Raw genomic sequence first — 24,310 nt, forward strand, 5'->3', positions numbered from 1 at the left:
CTCATTTGCACCATACAGTTTCAGTCTCGAGGCACCAACTACACGTCTTTGGTCGATACAGGGCATTTTTTTTTTGCACATCATCCTTGGCATAAAATTTTGAGGGGGCAGCTAAACTACATTCACTAACGAGCAAGCGGTTTGGGACAGATTAGGAAAAGGACCCGTCGCAGCAGTCATATGACAGAAGTTTCAGAAGCATCATGCGTGAAGAAAGACACGACCGCTAAGACACACAGATACACAGAGTGAAGTCCCTGTTACTTAAGCGTGGCATGTTTGTTACAAAACTCTGAGTGGGTAGCTAAACTAAATTTGCCGACGGACATGCTGTACAGGCCAGTCGGGGCAAACAAAGCATCGGAGCAGGAGCAGATAACGTGTGGCGCGTGATGAAATTCGCAACTGCAACACTGGTAGTTCCAGCGACAGCCACTGTGGCCCCGCCAGCCAATGGGCGTGCATAGGGAGCAGTGAAACTGAAGTATATCTAAGAATGCTGGTCAAACATATATAACCACAGCAGCTTTTACAGGTAATAGCCTGCAAACAGAGCTACTTCACCATAAGGCAAAGGCAGTGCCTGGCTTTGTTTGTTTGTAGTCACATGTCCATCGTGCATACCAACTTGACCTTGGCTCAAGTTCCTTTTCCTTGCACATGATTGTGAGTTTCTGTATCTGTGCTAAATTGATGGTGTTCATGCTGATTTGTTTACACTATGTGTGTATTGAGTAATGTGTTCACTTGACACTACATGCTGTTACCACTACACTGCATGTTGACACTACATGCAGTTAGCATCACGTCACACCATTCCAAAATCAGTACTTTTGGGCATTTGCTTAGACTCTTTCACAGTACCCCAGATTATGCCTGTCAACTTAACAATGTACTCTGCAAACTCTCTTCTCAGTACCCCAAAGCTGACTTACTTTTCGGTCACTAGCTTTCCAGATATTGAATGGCATAATTTAGCTCACTCTTTAGTAAATCAGGCAGAAGCATAGAACTTTCTCATGTTTTTTTTTTTAATTTTAACCTTATTCAACTTGTAACCGAGTCAATGTGCATCATGCAAGACACACTTAACGTATCAGATCTAATACTAACGAGTCGACGTCACAGCTTGTTGTCAATTATCTATTTCAAGGAAACTAGCAACCATAAGGTTATTCATGCTTCATTGCACTTTGTGTCAGTTCCATGCCAGACATTTAAAGAAACAATACATCTTTTTAACAAAGGCTAATACCAAGCTATGCGCAATAATCTGTACTTCTTCCCCTCATTCTAGACATTCTTTAATAAACACACTATCGATACAAACTGACAAAGGTTTAACGCAAAAAATGATTAAGCAGACAAGTTCAGTCTAAAAATGTTTTAAATGCAAATTCATAAGCTGTGGTTCACTAATTATTTAAAGAGACTCGAAAACAAAAAGGAATGCTTGTATGCGCAGCTAAGGGCAGGATGAACACATGCGCCTGGCATGAATACTACGCAGCTGAATGCACATATTTATCAGCAATTCAGGAGGCATAACATTCGTCCTTTCATGATGACCTACCGGAAATGCTGGTCAATAATCCAGGAAAAATCTGGCAGGTGATAAATCCTTGAGAAATAAATAGTTATGTGCTAGTCAACGAAAATGGTGAAACAGTCAACAATGTTGAATGGTTACATAAAATCTTGGTTACTAATATTGGTTACATAAAATCTGACCTGGCTTCAGCTACACTACTTGAATTATGTTTCAACGCACTGAACAAGAAATGCCTATTTTCATTACAATAGGTCTCATCAAATATTTGGGTCCACAGTCTACTCACCATTAAATTTGGGGTCACATGAAGAACCTTCTCCTGCAGCTATGACACTAACCGTCAGGTCAGCTTCTGCCATGCCTCTGGAATTTAGCATGCAAGTGTATGTCGTGGAACCTGTAAAAGATCATCAAAACAAAATGATTTCATTTCATTGTGCCACCACACTATGCAGTAAGTGCATAAGAAACATACAGTGAATGCAGCCAGCAAAGTTGGGTTGAAAATACTCACACATTCACAAAAATACTTAGGAACAAGCATTATGATAATTACCTCTACTTGCTAAAGCATTACTCAATGCCTTAGCTGTTTTGAAGGGTTTGATATTTTGCTGCCACGCAGCATATTTTTATGCAGTGTTCTAGATAATGGGAACACAAAATTTTGAATTAAGCTACTCCTGTGCCACAGAAAGAGATTGCAGAAGTTAATTGTGCACCCGTTAACTACAGTAAAGGGGTTTTACTTTGAAGCTGCAGAAAAAATACCTTACAACCAAATAATTAAACACTCACATCACTGCTCAAAGCAGTAAATTATATTAAAATACAGTTCCTATGTTTATGGCAACATTTGTCTCATTTTCCCTTTATTAATTACTTCTCTCCACCTTGCAGGTTTCTGCAGAACTATTATGTCAAACTCTTGCCTTTGCTTCGAGTTGATGAATTCAACTTCGCCCTGCCATCTGCTAGCCGCTTGGTTAGCTCAGAATGTAAAGCAGCTGCCCCGGAAAGGCGGTGGTCCCGGGTTCGAGTCCCGGACCAGGACGAATTTTTCTTCAACTGCGAGGCTTTTTCTTTCGAGGAACCCATATGGGTTTCCTCTGTAGCAATTTGCTACGTTTGGGAGGATGTCTCATCATCAGTGCATGATAAGAAATCTACATATTGTGTAGTGCAGCAAACAATTAGCTAGAAATCAGAAATCACAGTAAGCTTATATTCTGCCTTAAAACAATATCTAATCAGTACTCTATTGCTCTACAAGACACTTTTGGCTAAGAGGAATCATATATGCAAAGTAAATAACTAAGCAACCTGAAAATTTTTAATTAAGTGTGTCAGCACAATTTTGTTAATACGATAAATGTGGGTACTCAGGAAACCAAACCAGAACATATTCCTAGGATAAAACAAAATGTGTAATAACTTTTAAAAACCAAAAGTATACAGCACCTGAATGCTGCAAAATAACAATACCTTGATTTGGGCGAGTTGGTTCATCTTGAAAATGTTCTTAAAACAGCACTATGGACGAGGGCAAAAAGTACACACGACATGACGGTTGCTGATTTTTCAGTGCCTGTTCTGTTGTTTGTGTACTTTTGTCCTCGCGTATTGTGCTGTTTTAACAACACTCTGCAAAATAACTGCTGGTCACACATTTTGTCATGACAAAATTTTTGGGCTAAAGCTGCAGCAGAATTAAATTATGGGCACTTGCTCAGCACGCATGAAAGAGTGTGATCCAACCTGCTGGCTTGCATATGTTGTTACTGAAGATGAAGTCTGTCGCAGCTTGAGCATCAGGTCCGGTAATGTAAAATTTTCCAAAGTACGACATGTTGAAGATGGCCGCATTCTTTCGGCAACTCAGACATTCTTCCTTGATCTGAAAATGAAGTGCATGAATAAGAGTGAGACATTTGAGACAAATCCAAAGTGCAGGCTTTTTAGTTCTATGCCTGCCCAATCATCCACAGAGTCATGGGTAAGTACTGTCTGTCACACTTCACCACATCACCTCAGGGAGAAACCCTGTGTCTTGCATGCTCATAGTGCAATGGCTTCTGACCCCACCATTCTGCACTGATTTTACATAAGGCTAATTCACCACAGCATTTTTACGAGCAATTGGGGTATGGAGCAAAAATGAAGATTGGAGGGGGGGGGGGGTTTAATTAAAATTATATTTTTTGTAGAATAAGACTGCACATTTAAAGAACCAAAATTCGGCCAGCTGTTACACTCCTCTAACACGTGACAGCGAAAGCCTGCTGCATACTTGGTAATGTGCCATCTCACATCGTCGCGTTGCTGCTTTTGCATTTTGGCTTCTTCAGCTTGTTTTTTATGCTTAGCTGTGACTTTGCGTGCGCATATAGCAGGGTCAGACTCATGCCAGCAACGTTTCTCTGACTTTACATTGCATGTATGCTGTTGTGTGTGATGTATGGATGATTTCAATGAATGTATGCACTGTTCGCTTCACTTTGCTGAGTGCTTGTAGCCTCAGCCTTATTGGGGGTATGAGCAATTGCTTACAGGGGTATGAGCCATTGAGACGGTCACATGGTTTGTTTGTTTTTGTACCAGTCAACTAGATGCAGCATTTCTGTATGTTGTATGCATGATTCCAATGAATGTATGCACTGTACACTTCACTATGATGAGTGGTTGTAGACTCTGCATTACAAGAGGGATTAGCCATTGCATTTTTTGCTTGCTTAGGGAAGTAGAAACAATTGCTGATGATGATAGTTTTTGTAGCATTGGACCGGACAGCTTTTTTTTTAAGGCCATCAGGGGTATGAGCCACTTAAGGCTTTCACCTTAATAGTAATAATAACAGCTTTTATAGAATATGAAAATATTGCGGGACTAGAAAGTAACATCAACAAAGACCATGCGACACAGATGGTAATTGAGGTTACCACTTAGGAATTAAAAGATTAAATGCTACTGTCACACTTTTGCCAAAAGTGATGTTAGAGGACTTGCATTAAATTAGGAAAAATTGACAACTAAATGCATGCAGGTCAGTACATTTAAGCAGTAGCCAGCAGCATCTACAAAACACCATCTCTTCTGGTTGAAAACTGGCTGCACAGCAACCTTCACTGCTGGCATAGCAGCAGGCTAGCAGCAACGACGCTTAAAAGCAGGGAGTGTGAATATCAAATTTCCAATTTCGAAGCGAATTCTAATAATGAAAAGCAAGTGTGTATCGAATTAATACTTTTCGAATATTTTTTAAAGACTATTGGTTTTGCAAAAATGCAATTTTTTTCACCAGCCAGAGGTATTAAAAAAGGGAAGCAAGGTTATTGCACAGCAAATCATGTAGGGGAAAATTATGGTTTGTGGTCAACAAAATTATCTCATACAACATTTTGCTTTACAGTATCACAGCAGCAGTTATTTAATATTTTCATGAAGGACGGATAGCTGCTCGACATGTTCGAGCAGCAATGACACCCTCCTGCATATCAATATCACAATTCCTTCAGATACCAAAAAGAGCTGCTCACTAGACACACCAGTGCCTGTTATCAGCAGGTGCCTCTTGTCAAGCCGAGCCAACAGTGGGCACCATGCTTATATGCCACCACTCACATGGATCTTATTGGTGTAACATTTCATCATGCACATATCTTTCAACCTGTGCTGCCACAAGCAAGTGAAAATTGCTGTTGGTTGATGAGCTTAGCAAATTCTTTTGACAGTGGTGACAAGGAAGGAGCCTCTTCAGAAGCTTTCATTGTTGACAACATATCTGGGTTCCTTGGTATCAAAATTTTCTTTGCTTCTTCTAAAGCCAGGCTTTTAATTTAGTTTGCCATTGAAGCATCCTGGTGGTACTCAACTACATTAGAACGAATGTCTAAATACATTGCCAAGCTTGTTACATGGTCAAATTTGTAGTTTGGAAACTGTGTTTTTAAACACTAAGCCACATTAGTAGTAGACACCATTAGTAGTGCCAAGGTTCCACCTGGTGGCTGGTATTATCTAGCTGCATGAAGAGGCAGCACAGTGTGGGTCGGGTAGCCATAAGCACCTGCAGGCACCCAGTAACAGTGCCCCCCTTCTGATATGCTTCACTGCACGGCAAATAGGCTTCACCGCAATACAGTCTGCATGCTTCGCCGCATAACATGGCTGTATTGCGGCGAAGCTGACTTAGAAAAACCGGCGGTAGCAATTTTTGGAGGTTCCAATATTTATAATAGTAAAACTGTCTTTCGAATAGAACCGAATATTAATCAATTCGAATTTAATAGTCGAAGTTTCGAGTATTCACACACCACTACGTAGAAGCACAATATGTTGTGACAAGCCTTGCCATAACTTGTGTGTTGCCATCAGTGCTACTAGTTATTCAATGGCCTTTAGCATGCTGTTTCTTTTCTCATCTGTTCCATCCAGTTGCCAAGCGGACGCACAGAATGCTCAGACACAAGCATGTAAGTTAAACAGCATCTTTATATGCACTTGTGATGGCAAAGAAAACACAAGAGTGATACAGTCATAACTGAGCATAACTATGAACAGAGCTGCATGACTGAATAAATTCGATGTAGTGCTTAGCATAAAGTCCAGTTTTTCACTGATATAAGGACCGCTCAATTCACCCTCCTCTTCGTGAACTCGTTCATGCCAGTTCAGTACCAGTTCTGTGTCAGTTCCGTTCTCATACAAAATGGGGCTGGCCCATTTTGTATGAGAATGGAACTGGCGAGTCCTCGTGCAGCACACTCAGCACAAACGGTTAATTTCTGAACAGCAAAGCCCCACATGACAACTTGATACCAGTGCCAACAACTTGGACAAAGAACAGTTAGTAAATAAGGGCAATCCCTCTCTCACATACACACAAAGAATGGGCCCAGCACCTCCTGCTCAAAACTTTTGTAGTGCGAAACAATAATGCACAGGTTCCAAAATGCTGTGCTAGTGGAACAGTGAAGTATGAGAGCTCCTGTAGTAGTTAAAAAAGTCCAGCCAAGCTGATAGACCTATAGGCTTGCTATGACATGTTGCATTGTTAAGAAATGTTCAGGTAAAGTGAAATAAAGAAGCACAAAATTAAGAACCATGCTGCATGAATGAAAATTCTGCTTTAACTTGTTAAATTAATTGTAACATAGCCAAGCTAAATGGTATTTGCTTAAACATAAGGAAACAAAAATTAGCTAAACAAAATATTCAAGGGCAACAGATTCATCTGGTTTAACATCCTCAAGCAGCACAGCGTCTATGAGAGATATATGAAAGACACCCCAGTGGAGGGCCCTGGACTAAATTTCAGAAATTGTTACATTATCGGGTTTAATGTCTTGAAACTGCACAATGCGCTGTGGAGGACGCTATAGTAGATTACTCCAGATTAATTTTGACCACCTGTGGTTCCTTAACATGCACCCAATGCATAGAATATGAGTGTTTTTGTTTTCTGCAACTAAGAAACAAACCCATGATGTGATTCTCAGCAGCACAATGGAATAGCACTGAGCCACCAATACATGTTGGACTGTTTTGACCACCTGGGATTCTTTAATGTGCACTGAATGCCTGGCATGTGACCTTTGTATTTTGCCTCCATCAAAATATGGCTGCCACATCTGGTAGGTCAAACATGAAACCTTGTGCTCCACTTCAGCAAAATGCCACTGCCACTGAGTCATCTCAGTGGGTAGCTAAAATAGGCTTAGCACACTGTCACTTTAGTGAGGATGGGCAGTTGGGAACATGCAGAGAAGAGCACAAAAAGGCCTGCTAAAACACGGTATTAAGACAAGTATATGAAAAACTTATTGAATCTACTGCTGCTGCTTCTCCTTCATGAAAATGATGAAAAGAGTAGTTGTTACCTTCAAGAAAGTATGTGCATTTGCAGAAACACACATGGTGCATGAGCTATTTGAGGATACAACATCGAATTCCTATAGACATTAATGATCTCATTTCATCTGAGTAAGCGCTTAACTTTGATTTCGTCAACCCCCCTGTAGCCTATCTAAGCACATTTATTCCAGAGTAACAGCTTCCAGTCTAACATACGAGATGATGTTTCATTTATTCCTAGTCGCCTTACATTGACTACAGTGACTTGGAGATTTCGGCCTTACTAAAAGTGGCAGAATATTTCATTTTTAGGATGAGACAAGAGCTCATGCCCACTTCTCACTTGTGACAAAAAAGAAACATGCACTGGCAGTGGTTGAATATCATTCAGGCAGTGGAGTTTCTCAAGCAGGTTGATGCCATCAATAGTGAGACCCATAAAAAGCCAATAATAGCCACTAACACACAGTGTCAAGGTGGCAGAGTCAACAGTCAGGCTCTCTGTGCAAAAGGTACTTAGGTGCCACTCATAAGTAATTGATTTCCTTCCTCCAACAGGGCCTGTGCGACCCAAGATTGGCTGGCCGTAAACTTTGTGACCTCATCACCCTAAATTTGACATTCAAGTAACATCCCAATATTAAAGCATTCTATTCTGCTTTGTAGGGCATCAGTGAGACGGAGACTAACAAAAACTAAACCATGCTAAAAACTCCCTAAATGCTACTATTGTGGAAGAATTGGCCCACATCAGCCCTTAACCATCTGATTCAAGCATACAGCCATTTTTGAAGTCAAATTAAGTCAGTAAATGAGGCTGAAGGTGGTTTTTATTGAAGCCTTAGTTTGCACATATCAGTAAAGAAGGGGTGTAAAAAATTTGTAATTAACATTTTGAACGTTGTACAAAATATTGTTGCTATTTCTGAAGTTATCATTATGTCCTCAAATACCTCATGCACCCAGCATTGCAAGATCTGTTGGTGAGACTTCTTGTGATCTGTTTGTAAAATGAAACATTTTCTTTCTTTTTCAGTTTTGCACTATAAAGCCCAGCAAGCTCAACTACCATGTGGAAAATGCTTTGCAGAAAAGCATGTTTCTCGTTTCAGGGAGAACAGACATGCACACACACAAGGGCTAAGTGCCAGCAAGGAAGTGGGAGTGGAATGAGGGTAACAGAGCTGATACTAAAACAAAAGTGGTCTAGGAAGTTGGAAAATATAAAATTTTTCTGGGTCATCGGAGCTCCCTCTTTATGTTACAAGACATGTTTTTTGCCGCAATTGAACACTCACAAAAGAAAGACACATAAGACATACATGTTGTCTTTATGTGTCTTTCTTTTGTGAGTGTTCAATTGTGGCAAAAAACATGTCTTTTAGCAAGCACCAACTAGGCCAACAAGCAGTTCTGCTGCCGCTCTTTATGTTACATTTGGGCAAATACTGCGGCATAGGTTCAGTCCGCTTAAATGTGATACACATTATCACAGTTAGGTCATCATATGAAATGTGCTCAAGATATCAGGGTGTTCGTGCATCTTGAATGTTGTAGCCAGATGTACAAAAATGGACCTGTCCTATCAAGTGCACATGTGAAGACTGATTACGTTGCTTCCTCAAACTTGAGCAAGAAGAAAAGCATGAATCTTATTCTCCTTTTTTTTTTCTTCTTGGTTAGTTGCTTTCTCTAGTTATGTGAAGGTAATCTTTAATATACGATGACACCCCTTTGTCATATCAGGAGACAACATGATGGCCATGTATTTGAGATTCAGTAACGCCAATTGTGCTCGCCACTATCACTGCCGTTTGAGTGTTGCTTTTCTGAGCACAACTTATTTTATTCATTCCTTCTGGAAGTGCTCCTACTTCTCCAGACAATACGGGGATTTTACTGCTTAAGAGCAGAACTTCCAAAGACAGTGAAACATTCTGGCTGAACTGGCAAGCACAAAAACTGCCTAAATGAGACTATGGCCAGAGGTAAAGGAATGCAATACTCACAATCTTATGATGGCCTGGAAAATCAAAAGTGTAATCCAATTTCAACCTGTCCTCATAGGTGTAATCCTTGTGTTTCTCATTCTGATAGCTGCCATAATAATCGTAAGCAAAAACCTGCAATGCAGAAATAGTTATGCAAATATTACACTACTTTTGTGTGCACTGTAAGTGGCTTGCATTTGAATAAGATGTGGTTGGTTAAACTATATAGGGTGATCATTTTTAAGTTTTATGAATGGGTAGCATAATTCTTGCTCTTGAGCTGGATTATTCAGAGGCGGACATTACTAGCATGAGAAATCAAAACATATATTCAACTAATTAACAGAAACATATTACTTAATTTTTTAATTAATTACTTTAGAGCACATACTGCAATTTACGAATTGTAGCCGGTGAGTATGCAAGCCATATCCACTAATGAATTTCCAGGATGAGACCAGCTTTGAGATATTTCCCAAACTGAAGGATGAAATTCATAGGCATTCCAGTTACTTTTGTGCTTCAATACATAAAAGAGCATTTTGTTGAAAAAGTGAGTGCAACAACAGTGCATTTTTAGGGCAAGTTTGATGGCGCACATCTAAAAAAAGATGACAGTAGAACGTAGTTCTTATGTTTTGGGGGAAAAAATGCGAGAAAAAAACGTACAAACCGGGAAAACGTACGATCCCAACTAAAAAATTCGGCAGACTTAACTATTGTTGACATCTACGAAATGCAAAGCGTCGCGCAGATCATTGTGGCACGAGATGCTGACGTGCGCCAAGCTACGCGTGCTCCGGCGGCCCGAGACACGTTTTGTTGTTTTCCTACTGAGCGGTGTTTCAAGGGGGGATGGGAAACCGAAGCAAAATCGAGCTGGTGGGCGACGCCGAATGTGATGGCCACATCGCGCCGCCTGCAGCAGGGAACGGCGGCGAGTTTCGATTATCACCTACTAAACGTGTGCAGTACACCACCAATGGCCACTGCGAACCACACGCTGTAAAACAGATGGGTGAAGACAGGGGCGTAGCCGGGGGTTTATGGCGGTTCAGCCCCCCCCCACCCCTGTAATGTTTTCGTGCTGCCATGCACCGCTGACCAAAACAAACCCCGGCGCCTGAAATCATTCTGGATTTTGTCTGGAATGTCTATTTCACACTCAGAAAGACATTTCAGCGCGAACATTGCAAACTCGGGCTGGATTTCGCGGCAACGCCCATGCACCGGGAGTCACATAACGTAAGGAGCCCCATAAGAGCACAAAGTTTCAAGGGTGTTTTGATGGCGATGCGGGCTCATTGCTTCATCTCATGGAGGTCGCATAATCTACAAAGCACATGGATTTCAATTCCAAAACTTTATGGGTATAAAGTTCTAATAAACAAATGATGTGAAAGGCGCATTGACATTTCCAAAGTTTTCCTTTAGATTTTCAATTCCAGAACTTTGTGGGCTCAAAGTTGTTATAAACATTTGACGCCAAAGATGCATTGACTTTTCTAAAGTTGTACATCGGACCATACAATGAGACAAATCAAATCAACACACTATCAGACAAGTTGACGAAGCATGCAACGAGGTCCAATGAGATGAAGCGTTGTGGTGGTTCATTTGTGTCGTTATGTCACAGATAAGAATAACATTTTTTTCACCTGCGCCAAAGCATCCATGTCAAGACACTAAGATAACTTTGCTGGCACTAAGATGCCAGCAAAGATAACTACGTTCTTATTTATTTTTCTACTTTGACTTTTATTGGCGCAGACACATTGAACCTCTTCAACTTTCTTGTTCTTGCTACCTGCGGGCTGCCAGAGTGAGCCAGAGTGAGCCAGAGTGAGCCAGAGTGCATGTGTTTTTCTCGTGTTGCCCCAACCACCACTTGGCGCACTTCGGTGCACATTCACTTTTCTCTGGCAGAGTGGATTTTCACCTGGCAGAGTTTTGGATACCTTCGTGCTAGCAGACAAGAAAAAGAAACAATGGGTGCTCGCCGCGATCCCTGTGGGGACTCGACGTATTGCAATGCGTTCGCTTGAGTGCAACCTCGCCAGAAAGTTTTGTCTCGTCAATGTAGGATACCGAGCAGTATGCGTATGGTTCTCTGTGGACCAAACGTCTCACGTTTCCTTCGATATTCCTTCGGTAGCCACATTAGGTGCTAACAGTAGGCATTTTATTGTGGCCAACATGCTTTCCTTTGCGTTTTTTTTTTTTTCATTTCAGTGGCCCCGCCCCACAGAAGAAAAAGAAAAGACATTGTTGCGGCACAGCGAATTGCCGCATGGTGAAAGTTCGATTTCGTTACTTCTTTTGCAGAAAGTAAAGGGCCACGGGACACCTTAGTTGCCGGATACTCTTACTATATTATTGTGATGGCAATTATATGGTCACTCCAGGTGCATTCCAGCTGTCGCCGTCACCCTCATGTTCCGTATTAAGTCCAAGGGCGATAACATCATGACCGTGCGCCACATGCTGCATGTGCGAGTGAAAGCGTGGGGGGGGGGGGGGGCATGAGTGAGCCGACGATGGTGGCTGAGTCTTGTGCACACAAGAGAGAAAAGCGGGCAGGAAGCGCACCGCCTTGCATTTTGCGCGATACATCAGGGGGAGTGCTGAGGGCCGGGGGGGGGGGGGGGGGGGTAGGATTGAGGATTCTGTGATCTGTGAATCTGTGATTGCCAAGGATATTTATTTGCTTTCTTTGATGCATTATATACAGTGACTATTTCTTAGCCACGTAGATTTTTGGAGACTTATACATATATTTCAATATCATGTTGCGAGGTTCTGTGTATACGTGCAGTGAACTTTGTTTCCAGTGACACTTTCTTGCCATTTATCAAGCTGTATCTTCGCATTTGTATATTTCATTGCATCTCCGCATTTCTAATGTACAAGGGCGAGTCAAATGAAAGTGAGCCAACCCATCCCGCGCAATAATGGTTCGATTCATTATCTGCAAGGCGTGCGCGTAGCACCCAGGCACCTCTCATTTACAAAAGTGACACGCAGGTGTGAGGATAAATGCTCTTTAATGCTCTCATACACTGGGTTGAATTTGGTTGCGTTACATAATGGATGATCCAAAAATGGAACAGTGTAGTGTCGTGAGGTTTTCGACAGCTGAAGGTGTCTCCCGAAAAGAAATTAGTCACCATACGGCTGCCGTGTATGTTGAACACTGCATTTCATTGGCCACTGTGAAGCGTTGGAGCAAGCGGTTCAAAGAAGGACGTGAAAGTGGTAAAGATGATCCAAGACCGGGCCAAAGCCACCGTGCAATCACCCCCAACGCAATCGCAAAGGTTGGTGAGCTGATTAGACAACAACAGACGATAAGCATTGATGAACTGGCAGAGCGAGTGAACATCAGTCACGGTTCGGTTCGCACCATAATTCATGAACATCTCGGTCATCGGTTCTTGTGTGCGCGCAATGGTTGCCCAAGATTTTGAACCACCACCAGAACACGTAGAGGTTCGGCGCTGCCTTGACTCATATGATCCGGTATCACAATGTAGGTGACGACTTTTCGTCTGCAGTTGTCATCGGGGACAAATCATGGTGCCACCATTACAAGCCTGAAACACGATGGCAATGCTTAGAGTGACAACATTCGAATTCATGACCCCCAAAGAAAGCAAAGGACGTCATTTCCGCTGGAAAGGTGCTGTTGACTTTTTTTCTATCATCAAGGGCCATTACTGATCGAATTGGCTAAACCTGGAGAGACTATCAATCGTTTTCGATATTGTGAAACGCCGGATCGGCAGCATGTCGCAACCAAGAACAAACCACGTGGAGAACTCAGGAACGGGCTCATGTTGCTCCACGACAGTGCCCGTCCCAACGTCGCTGATGTGGTGAACACAAAACTGGGAAAGTTCAAGTGGGAAAGGCTGCAACATCCGCCAGACAGCCCAGACCTGTCGCCTGGCGACTTCCACAATATGGGGCAACTGAAAAAAACAGCTCAAGGAACCAGATTCATGTCAGACGATGACGTAAAGGAGTCAGTTACAGACTTTTTGAAGCAGCAACCGAAGGAGTTTTAGGAGACAGGAATCATGCGACTCGTTAGTCAGAGGTACAAATGTCTAAATGCTCATGGTGACTACGTTTAAAATAAATTGCCCCGTTTGTCATATATTCGCATTTGGCTCACTTTCATTTGACTCGCCCTCGTATATTTTGCAGAACTCCTGCTTTTTATATGTCCTCTCTGTTGCGACTATAATTTCACTGCAATTACTCACAATACACGACCGGCGACAGCTCATCCCGCGCAATACATTGGAATGAAGGACAGCGTCATTGAGATTTTTCCTTGGCCATTGCATATGTACAAAAATGTAAACAAGGTTCTTGAATAACAAAGCTTCATTAAAATATTTGTCCTCAACTTCATTTCACGGCCTTTACATTTTTAATATCAGCACCATGCACTGCTTTGCTGGTTTCGAACTGATGTGGTTCTAAAGTTCGTGTGATATTTTCTTTGCTTATTAAATAGACAAAAAACATGGAAGCATTGAAATCAGTTATTTCGGGCACAATTTTTGGGACATACAAGTATATTCTTTTATGAAAAAATACATATTTTACTTGTCTTGACATTGCACAGCGTTCAAAAATTCGTTTGCAGTATCTTTGACAATTGCAATGCAGTTATTATTCATGTATTATTATTAGTTATTATTCATGTATTTTATCCCTCCATAAATACTATAAGGAGGAAGCCGAGCTGGAACATGAGCCCCCCCCCCCCCCCCCCCCCCCTCGAACGATATTTCTGGCTACGCCACTGGATGAAGATGCTTATCGCAATAGGTTTGGTGGCGATAGCTATGAATGCAGCATGCGACAACCCGGGCTAGGATTTGCTAGTACCGGAATATGAAACTGTGCGAGTCGTCATTTCTCGTGCGAGACGGCCGGCTATATACTGTTCTTGATCATGCCCACCTCACCCCTTTTCTTGTTCGCACGGGACCTAGTGGCGGAAAAACGTATACAATCACAGTCTGCAACAGGGAATGGCAGAGCATTTCGGTTATCGCCAATTAAAAGCATGCTATACGCTTCCGACAACACCACACACTGTGAAACAGATAGGCGAAGATACTTATCGCAATAGGATTAGCGGTGATAGCTGTGCATGCGGCGTACGACGGCCTTGGAGAAAATTTGCTGGTACTGAAATGAGAAACTGAGTGCGCGCATCGGCGTTTTCATGCGAGACGGGTGGGTGAGTATTGCAGTGAAGCTGCTGCAGTGAGCACCTATATATTGTTTTCAATCGCGCTCGCCTCGCGTATTTTCTTGATTGCATGGGATCTAGCAGCCGGAAAACGTATCATACGATCACAATTTGGCAACGTACTGAAGGTTGGTGCCGGAAAATCGTGTTTTCCGGGAACGTATGAACCGGTAAAAAATGTGCGCAACTCTCTTGCATAATTTCTTGTGTTCTGGGTTGCGAACGTTGGCAAAGGGGAAACGTACGTAACGGGAATGCATCAACAAGGTTCTACTGCAATTAAATTATGGGGTTTCATGTGCCAAAACCCCAATCTGCTTATGAGGCACACCGTAGTGGGGGACTCCAGATTAATTTTGACCATCTGGGATTCTTTGGGATACTGTGCACCTGAATATAAGCACACAGGTGCTTTTGCATTTCACCCCCATAGAAATGCGGCCACCATGGCCGAAATTTAATCCTGCGACCTCATGCTTAACAGCGTAACACCAAAGCCACTCAGCAACCACAACAGGTGCATATCTCTAAACTGGTGTCATTGTGGAAATTCATTCCAAGTGGACACACCTTGCAAACTAACTGGCTACAATTCATAAATTTCCATATGTGTAGTAAAGTAATTAAGAAGTTAATTAGGGAATTTTTGTTGATTTATTCCATAGTTGTTTTGATTTCTCATGCAAGTAATGTGCTCCTTTATGAATAATCTAGCTCAAGGACTAGAATTAGGCTATCTGCCACAGGAGATTCCTAAGAATTCTGGAAAACTTAAAAATGATCTCCCTGTATATATATATATATATATATATATAGACACATACACACACATTTCAAGTGCCTACACAAATACTGAGTACAGCCTCACATAAGTAAAAATTTAACTCCTCCAAACAGCTTATAATAGCAAACATAGTAAAAAAAATGCAACTAGAAATAATTCCAACCACAGGATGATGACAAGGCTGGCCGTACAAGGGCTGCTGTACAAGACCTACTGCGCCAGAACATGTGAACGGCCCCTGGCATATTCATGATGGTATATTTAAAGAATTCTGACATTCAGTACAGTACAGTAAAGGGACATCAAAGAGGAATATTAAGTTAAGCTGTATTGGTAAATCACACTTCTGCAATAGCAAAATGACCCCTCTCACCATGAAAGAAGGCTTAGTAAATCAAGAAAACATGCAGAAAAGAAAGACGTGTAGAAACACTGCCCTGAAATTCTTGCACCAGCTTACCATGGTGTCATGGATTTTGGCAGCACCTACTCATTAGGTCTAGATAATTGTTCAAGGATTAAATAAGACTACTTGGATTCTAAAGAAACTAAGGGCTCAACCTAACAAGTTTCCATAACATCTTCCTCACAAAACCCGCCAAAATACAAGAAAACAATACTTTGAAATCAATGATGTTGCACTAACGTTCCAGCACTAAAGTCTTAGCATGAAATTCAAGCATGTGAAGGTTGTCGTACATTTTCTCCAGTAATATTTAACCTTTTTCAGCCAAATGAATGTAGTTATGAGAGAATAATTTAAAAGTCTAAATTGACTGAGTACTGTAAAACTGGCACAGCGCAGCATAGAAAGGAAGAAACAAGCCGCACCGGCCAGATAAAGGAACAGAGCACTGACTTCATTGCTTCATTACTACTTTATTGCGCTGTACTAGTTTTAGCATGCAATACCAACTCGCCCAATCCTCAACCCTAGTGGACTGAGTATTGCCCTTTGGTGTGCCCTTAAAATGTTAAAAACAATACTCTAGCAAACTATATGTACATAGCTACAACATGCATTGAAGCGGCAACATTCTTGAATGCTTTCTTCAAAGAGTGCATAAATTCACTGAGCGCTACAGGCGCCAGACAGCTAGCATAAAAAAAGAAAAAGCTAAGAAGATTTAGAATTATGGCGTTTAACATGCAAAAGCTGCACAGTGGGTTATGACTCGTGAGGGAATGAGGGACGCTGTAGTGGAGGGCTCTGGATTAATTTTGGCCATCTGGAGTTCTTTAACATGCACTGAAACCCAAGTATACAAATGTTAGTGCATCTTGCCCACACAGAAATCTGGCCACCACGGCCGGGACCGAACCACTGACCTTGAGCCCAGCAGTACAACGTCATAGCCCACTGTGGCGGTTAGGGTATATGGGTCTCCAAATTTTGCTGACAAGTGTGCAGCTGCTCCCAGAAGTTACTCGAACATGATAACCTGCCCCCACTCCCCTACAAAAAGTCAGATTCTTCTGTAGCTTGGGTATGCAACTTAAGTCCCACATGCACGTGCAGAGCGCAATTTTCTATTCTGGCTTCAAGTTGCAAACATAATTCTGCAACTATTGCCATCATGTGCCAAGATAGGGGGTGAGTAAAGAATACACAAGGTGTTACATTTAAAGAGAAATAACGTAGTATTTACACCCCCAAGCCACCGCACCAATAATAATTATAAGCAGCCCTAAATTTAACTACAGTTGCATTAACCACACTTGAACATTATTTTGTGTTTTGCAAGCCAAACTGAAGAGTTCCAGTATATAATCTAAATGCGAAGAAAGGAAGAAAACAGTCTCACAGGTGCAGGGCTATCTTTAGCAAACCAACCAGGTCGTTCCCAACCCAGTCGCTCTTGGAACACACAGCCTGCCTGGGAAAGAAGCTGAAAAATCGAGGGAAGCCTTTAGAAAAGGTCAATAGACATGGGAAACTATATCAGATTGTAAATGATACATCACCTCATGCAAGGGATCTTTCCGCATGTTTCTTGAGGCAAGAGGTTCATCATTCGGATAGACAATGGAATAGTTCTTGACATATGACTCATGACTTCGTTCTCGAATCCACTGGTTGTTTTTGGTCAGTGAAGGGGAAAAGCGCCTTTAAATGAAAGCAATAAACTTGGTTAGTTTATGGGTGAACACCTCATCAAATAAATAAAATTTAAAAATTTAGTGCTTACAAGCTGCTATAGAAAAAGATATTGTGCAAATAGATTATGTTTCAATTTGCAGAAAATACGTACTGCGCTGTCTAAGTGTCATGGAATGTTTCAATAATTATTACACTAAACATGCATTATACCAGCCCACATTAGCACCAATATATTTCTAATGTTGTAAAGTTAGTGCTCCTTCTTATCAAAACACCACTGCAATACTTGCCAATGACGAAAGCACTGACAGCAAAATTCTTAGGTTACTACCGATTTCATACACAAGTCTGCACTTGTGAAACACAGCTACTCCTCGTTACAAACTTTTTGCACACTACTCTAAAAAATAATTTACAGGTTGGCTATTCTTTGATTTCTCAAGAGAGTTCAACAAAGTAAATTACAGCTGACTGTTGTGTCATCCTTCTGAATATTGACCATAAACTTTTCAAGTTTGAGTGTTTTCTAAATAACTGGTATCAGCATATGACTGTAATAGCTATGGCACATATACACATCAGGTAACAACTAGTGCTGTACAAGGTTGTGTCTGTTGGTTTCTTTACTTTCTTTAACATACATTGATCTCCTTGACTGTTTGTCCTTGGTGGTACATTTGTATGCAAATAGTTGCGCTCCTTACCACGAGGTTCATGACGTAATAATATGCAAATAGTTGCGCTCCTTACCACGAGGTTCATGACGTAATAACATGCAGATTGTTATCATTATTAGGTTTGTACACATAAAAAAAAAATAGAGAGGGGAGAAAGAAAGAGAGCAAGCTGGAAACAGCCACCAGTAGGGGCACAATGCCTGCCGGCTCCAAAAGGATAAAGGATAAAGGATAAAGGATAGTGTGTGAAGAATAAGAGAGAGGTTAAAAGGGAAGTGGAAATAATGGATAAGATGAGAGAGAAAAACAAAAAAAGAGTGAATAACACAAGAATAAAACATGCATCTGTGCCACGTGCTCATTGGGCAGCAGTTAACGTCTGGAAAATGGTCCACAAAGAGGACCAAGAGGACTCTCTTTAAAGAAAACTTCCCCTACAGGCAGTCTAAATCATGAGTTTTCTATCATCTGTAGGCTTGGAAGGGATGTGTCACCATGAAAACAATGAGCCAGAAAAGATTGGTTGTTTAAATATACAAGTTGACATTTTGTCTCAACACAGTTGAACAGAAATTTATAGAGTAACATTTCTCTTTTTAACCTGAAACGTCTTTAAGATTGGTCAGAGGAGGGTCGCTTGCTAAAACCACACGTAACAAAAACGTGTTATAACATTACTGTGTATATCTTTGCAACCGTACTACCCACACGCCTTATGTGGCATCATTGTAAAGAGGAAAGAAGCCACTACTCGATGAGGCATGTGTCGTGCGCACAAATGACGGCTTTGTTGTGCCATGCATGATGCAATCAGAGCTAAATTTAGCCTCATGCTACAGAGAGGCATAGCTCGGCAGTATATTTGTCCATCCAAGCAGGAATGGTCACGTTTGAAAGAGTCCACTATGCCATTGTAGGTACAATTTATCAAACTCAAACTCATGCTAATCAGGAGTTAAAAGGCCTACAAGTGTGCAAATTGTTGTAGAAATTTAACGCTTGCTTGGCTATGCCCTCCCTGCATTCAATACACATGGTCCAGAAATGGTGTGAAGAATCTCAGGCAGGAAGATTGAGAGATATTCAACCCCTCTGACTATGGCAGAATGTGTCCCTCTCCATAGGGAGTGCAAACGCAGGAGATTAAGACAAGCGCAGAAACCCCAATCAAGTGTGGAGGGTTCGAGCACCGCAGGGCAGTCTCAGGCATCACCAGTAGGGAGGTAATTTCTTTACCCAGTCCTCAAATGCTCTCTGTAAAACGAGTCTGCCATGAATAGTGTGCGAGCATGATTGCAAATTTAGACCTTAAGACCTCTGCTAGGCGTAACTTAGGTTTTGCATGTAAGCTTTCTAATATTGTTACGTCGACTTTCCGGCAAAGAGCGAGCACGTCTTGTATGTACAAGACATATGATTTAGTAGAAGACTGAACTCAGGTAGCAAACTCTTTTCTGGCAGCCAGCTGCCGACCAGTGGGATTTCCAAAGAGGTCGCTGAGCTTCTCCTTGAAAGCATCCCAGCTACGGATCTTGTGCTCATGTGTCCAGAACCAGACACAAGGAGTTCCGCCCAAGTAGAATAGGACATTCGCTAGCATAATGGTAGGGTCCCAGCGGTTGCTTCGGCTAACATGCTCACACAGGCTGAGCCAGTCCTCAACGTCGACATTATCTTGGCTGGAGAATATGCCAGGATCGCGGGGATTGGTAACCGTAACAGACGTTGTTGTCGGGGTCGCAGGAGTAGAAGCAGACGAGGTGTTGTCACCGGGAGCCATGGCGGAAAGCAGGACAGTGCAGCCGCTGCAGCACTCTGTGGTGAGGATGGGGAACGGCACCCTCCACCAAAATATTATGCAAACTAAAGATTAAGAACTGGAGACTATTTACATAGTATATTTACAAAGGATAACTGCAGCGCTGGCCAGTTCAGCCGACAGCTCGAGAGCCAGAGAGCGTTCGTCATGTTTAAAAAAAAATTAAATTGTGTGGTTTTACATGTCAAAACCACTTTCTGATTATGAGGCACGCCGTAGTGGAGGACTCCGGAAATTGCGACCACCTGGGGTTCTTTAATGTGCACCTAAATCTAAGTAGACGGGTGTTTTCGCATTGCGCCCCCATCGAAATGCGGCCGCCGTGGTCGGGATTCGATCCCGCAACCTTGTGCTCAGCAGCTCAAGTTCATCATCTTCGTCGGGGTGCCCACAAAAAACACGCAATATGCATGTATCAATATGTGAATAAATGCAACTTTTGTCTTTGGTTAGTAAGCAATTTCTGTACCCTAGTGCCCATTCACCATCTGCAGTCCACAACATCTGCAGTTACACAAGACATTTCACGCACCTCGCTGTGGCTACATCCCTGATACAGCCTATACCCGATTTTTCTTGCTGTTCATTGCTTTATTTTGCATGTTACAGTAGGAAGAAGTGAGAACAGGGAGATTTGAGGAGCTCAATTTCTTTTTTCAGTCACAATTATTTCAAGCGACAGACAATGAAGCCAGAGAAAGCATAGGGGCAGTTAACTGCTTCGTTGAATTAAAATGTAGAATAATCATTAAAAGGAAAATGAAAGTGGACAAAAAGATAACTTGCTGTAGGTGTGGACCAAACCCACATTTCAGAATTATGTGTGTTGTGCTTTACCAATTAAATGGGCCCCTCACCAGGTTTGGCCATTTTAAGCAAACAAGCATAGTGCATACATGACATGCTGACGATCGTGCTGGCAAAATATTACGGCGCTGCACGCCCGCGAAAAGAGCTCAAACTTCAAACCAAAAGCTGCGTGCCTTCCCTCTCAAGGAAGTCCCCTCCCAGCCAGAGAGTCACGGTCACACAAACAAAAGCCACTTCACAGTGTGTGTTTTGTCACTCACCATGACTAATCATCCAATGCTGAAGGTGTAATGCAGCAAAAAAGGAAGCAAAGGGGAAAAAAAAGAGGCAGGGCTTGACACTACAGTGTGTCCCTAGGCTCCGGTAGGGCACAAAGCAGGGAAGGAAGACTACTTGGGAACGCTACTAGAGGCAGAGGGAGAGGAGAGAGTCTGTTGGCAGTGACACTCGCCTCCTGGCAGCATGGCAACAAGACAGTTTAATTGATCTCCTCCTATAATGAATCTATTTGAAAAATTATTTTGGTAAACTACTCCTTAGACAGCATTTTACAGCTTCCAGTGTATAACCGAAATTTACAACGGAGCCTGCTGAGGAGCCCTTTAAACTACCGCAATGCCACTTCTGGTTACTTTCTTGGATATTAATGTACAAAATTACCGCGGGAGGGCTAGCCAGCGCCACTAGAGTGTACTAGAATGGGGGAGTGCATCCAGCGGATGCTGCAGCAAGCTCTAAGAGTGAAGCAAAAAACGCTGACATTGCGCGCTGACATTGTGGACGTGCTGCCGTTGCAATTAGTTACTTATCCTGAAGCTCCGGTTGTTTCGGCTGCACCCATTGGCTGCGCTGAGTTCACAGGGCGAGTTGCCGTCGTCTGCTTGATATGCTGTTGTCTTCTTGGTGCACGGTCTTTTTGGTTTTGTTCATAGTTTTTTCTCCACTTTCTTTACAACATGCTTTTGGGAAATGAAATAAATTTTTCCGCCACGTTGTGTACCTTTCAGGTGAGTGACTATTCTATACGGTGCAGGCAGAATGATAGTCACTTCCACTCAACAGTGCTGTCTGCCTGACATATATGCATGAACATTTTCTCTGGTAATTTGGAAGGATGAGTAAACCCTGGTGAATGAATGACTGTTTTGCACCGAGTAGCAATACTAGATACAGCAGACTGAAATGCCTGTTCAAGCTCTAAGCAACCGTGGTATGGTCCCTGACACAATAAGCGTCCGGCCAGCACACTGGCAGCAGGGCGCCATTCAGGTGAAGGTGACAGTGGTGCCACCAACACTCTAATAAACAATGCCCTAGCACAGAGCCCTTGCTGGACAAATCTTCCTATCTAGTACGCTCTAGCCCACTCAGGGTTAAGGCAGTGGACATGGAACACCCTTTTAACTGCAGGTGTCACGTAGTACATGAGCTTAGGAGCCAGCAGCTGGCCAATAAACCCACGTTATAGTACCAGCACCTCACGGTATCAAGATTCCCAAATTCGAGGCTCTCACTGCAATTAGCGAGAAGAATAGAAAGATCCGAAGGGCTCGATTTTCCATTGGTCACAATCACACAACGTAACAGACAACAAAGCCAGAGAAAGCATAGGGGAAGTAAAGTGTTATGTTTAATTGAAATGTGGAAATAATCAGCTAAAGAGAAATGAGAGTGGGCGCAAAGATAACTTGCCGCAGGTGGTGACCGAACCCACATCGTTCGCATTACATGTGCCAGTACTATGTTTATGTTATTTTTTTGCTAAAAGCCTTTTTTTTCAGCAAGGCGGCACTAAAGGTGTCAAAACTAAAACCAATGGATCTGATACATGTGCAGAAGCTCTGCCCTAGTAACCTTGCCATCAGTGCCATAGAAAGTTGTTGCCAGGTATAGTACTGCCCACTGGCTTTCATCCTCTTTTCCATTTAAGGGAACGTATTCAAGCACTACACGAAGCCAAATGTAGTAACTTGTATGAGATACAGTCAAACCCACTTATAGCAATACTCAAGTGCCAAGAAAATTCCATTGTTATAGCCCATAATTCTTAAACAGGGTTGCATGAAAAAATCAGAAGGGACGAACATCCAAACATTTTAATTAGATAGAGAGAAGTACAGTTGAACCCACTTATAGCATTACCGGGTTTAGCAATACTTGGAAGTAACAATAAGCAGCCCTGGCACTGTGAACTTTAGTGTGTATTCTATGGTAAAATAAACCGCTCAGTACAATGTGCCCATGCCGCATTACTGGCTATAACAATTGAATCTGGCTACTGTGTGTTTGTGGTGAAAGGAAAAGGAATGCGAAATCCAGGAGGGAAAAAAAACGGAAGCCACTTCGCCACACCCGCATTTGTGCCATGCAACCCATACAGCACACTTTCATTGCCTCTCCTGTCTCCCTTCCACCCCTCCAATGATGGCGTGAGGGTAGAAGATAGATGGGAGAGGGGCATGTAAGGCCAACAATGCAATAAATCGTGCCATGGCGGGGTGCACGACATAAAGGTGAGTGTGATGAAGCTGGCTCGCATCCCTCCCTCCCGAGGATTTTGCATTCTTTTTTTTCTTTTGGCACACACACCCGCTAGCCAGATTTAATTGTTATAAAGGAAACATGCATAGGAGCATTGTATTAAGCAGTTCGTTTTATCATAGAACACACATGATAGTTGACAGTGCATCGGCTGCTTATTGTTATCGCCAATATAGTGTTAAAACCAGTATCGTTATAAGAGGGTTTGACTGTATAAACATAAGACCTTTAGCACAAAAACCCCATGCTCTACCTCAACTCCATGTTACTACAACACCACAATTGTGTGCAAACTGAACCTGGCAATGTTCAACACACAAAACTCACCATGTAAGGTTAGCTTAGCAGAGGTCCTGAAGGCATTAGTATCAGTTGTTACTAGGATGTCATAGGGCTTAGTGAGGTTAGCAAACTGAGGTGGTATTGGGGGCGAGGACTTGCAGAGTCGCCATCTGTCAAAAGCGCCTCCCTTGCGTAATATGACGGATCACGCAGCGCGCTCCTCGTAGGTTTCGCTTACGGTGCTCAATAAAAACACCCCGCGGCAGCCCTCCTGGACATTTATATTTATGCAAGTACTCTCAAAACGAGGGAAGTTTTTGACTGCCGATATAATAATCTTGGGCAAACTGAAAGCACAGAATTGTTCACAGATGCTATCGCTTTGCCAAATACATACAGTGAACGCCACTGTGCGTAGTCGCCGCGATGGAATCTCCCGAACCGGCTTCTTGCCTGAAAGGTAGGCAAACGCTGAGCGTAAACTATGTGAAATATGTTCTTATAGTGGGCTGTCTGTATAACCAAATGGAGTATAACAGAATAAAGCCTCAATGCAGCGATCGCACGGGTTCGCAGCGACCGACTGCGCGTCTGCATGCATGTCCGTGCACAATGTTTTGCTTTCGCT

The 24,310-nt window shown here is 42.4% G+C and overlaps 1 protein-coding gene across 2 annotated transcripts in view; it reads right to left on the reverse strand.

The window, feature by feature from the left end:
• The window catches only part of Sardh (Sarcosine dehydrogenase), a 187,903-nt gene that overhangs the window by 110,787 nt on the left and 52,806 nt on the right, over positions 1 to 24,310 (reverse strand). For both annotated transcript variants that reach the window (XM_075687072.1, XM_075687073.1), the window contains exons 10-14: positions 17,418 to 17,559; positions 17,258 to 17,341; positions 9,415 to 9,528; positions 3,311 to 3,449; positions 1,839 to 1,949 (exon numbers count right to left, since the gene is read on the reverse strand). In XM_075687072.1, coding sequence (XP_075543187.1) covers positions 1,839 to 1,949; positions 3,311 to 3,449; positions 9,415 to 9,528; positions 17,258 to 17,341; positions 17,418 to 17,559 — 590 coding nt within the window. The remainder of the gene's footprint in view (positions 1 to 1,838; positions 1,950 to 3,310; positions 3,450 to 9,414; positions 9,529 to 17,257; positions 17,342 to 17,417; positions 17,560 to 24,310) is intronic.

The sequence above is a fragment of the Dermacentor variabilis genome, chromosome 1 (genome assembly GCF_050947875.1).
Source record: "Dermacentor variabilis isolate Ectoservices chromosome 1, ASM5094787v1, whole genome shotgun sequence".
In the NCBI taxonomy this organism is placed as follows: Eukaryota; Metazoa; Arthropoda; class Arachnida; order Ixodida; family Ixodidae; genus Dermacentor; species Dermacentor variabilis.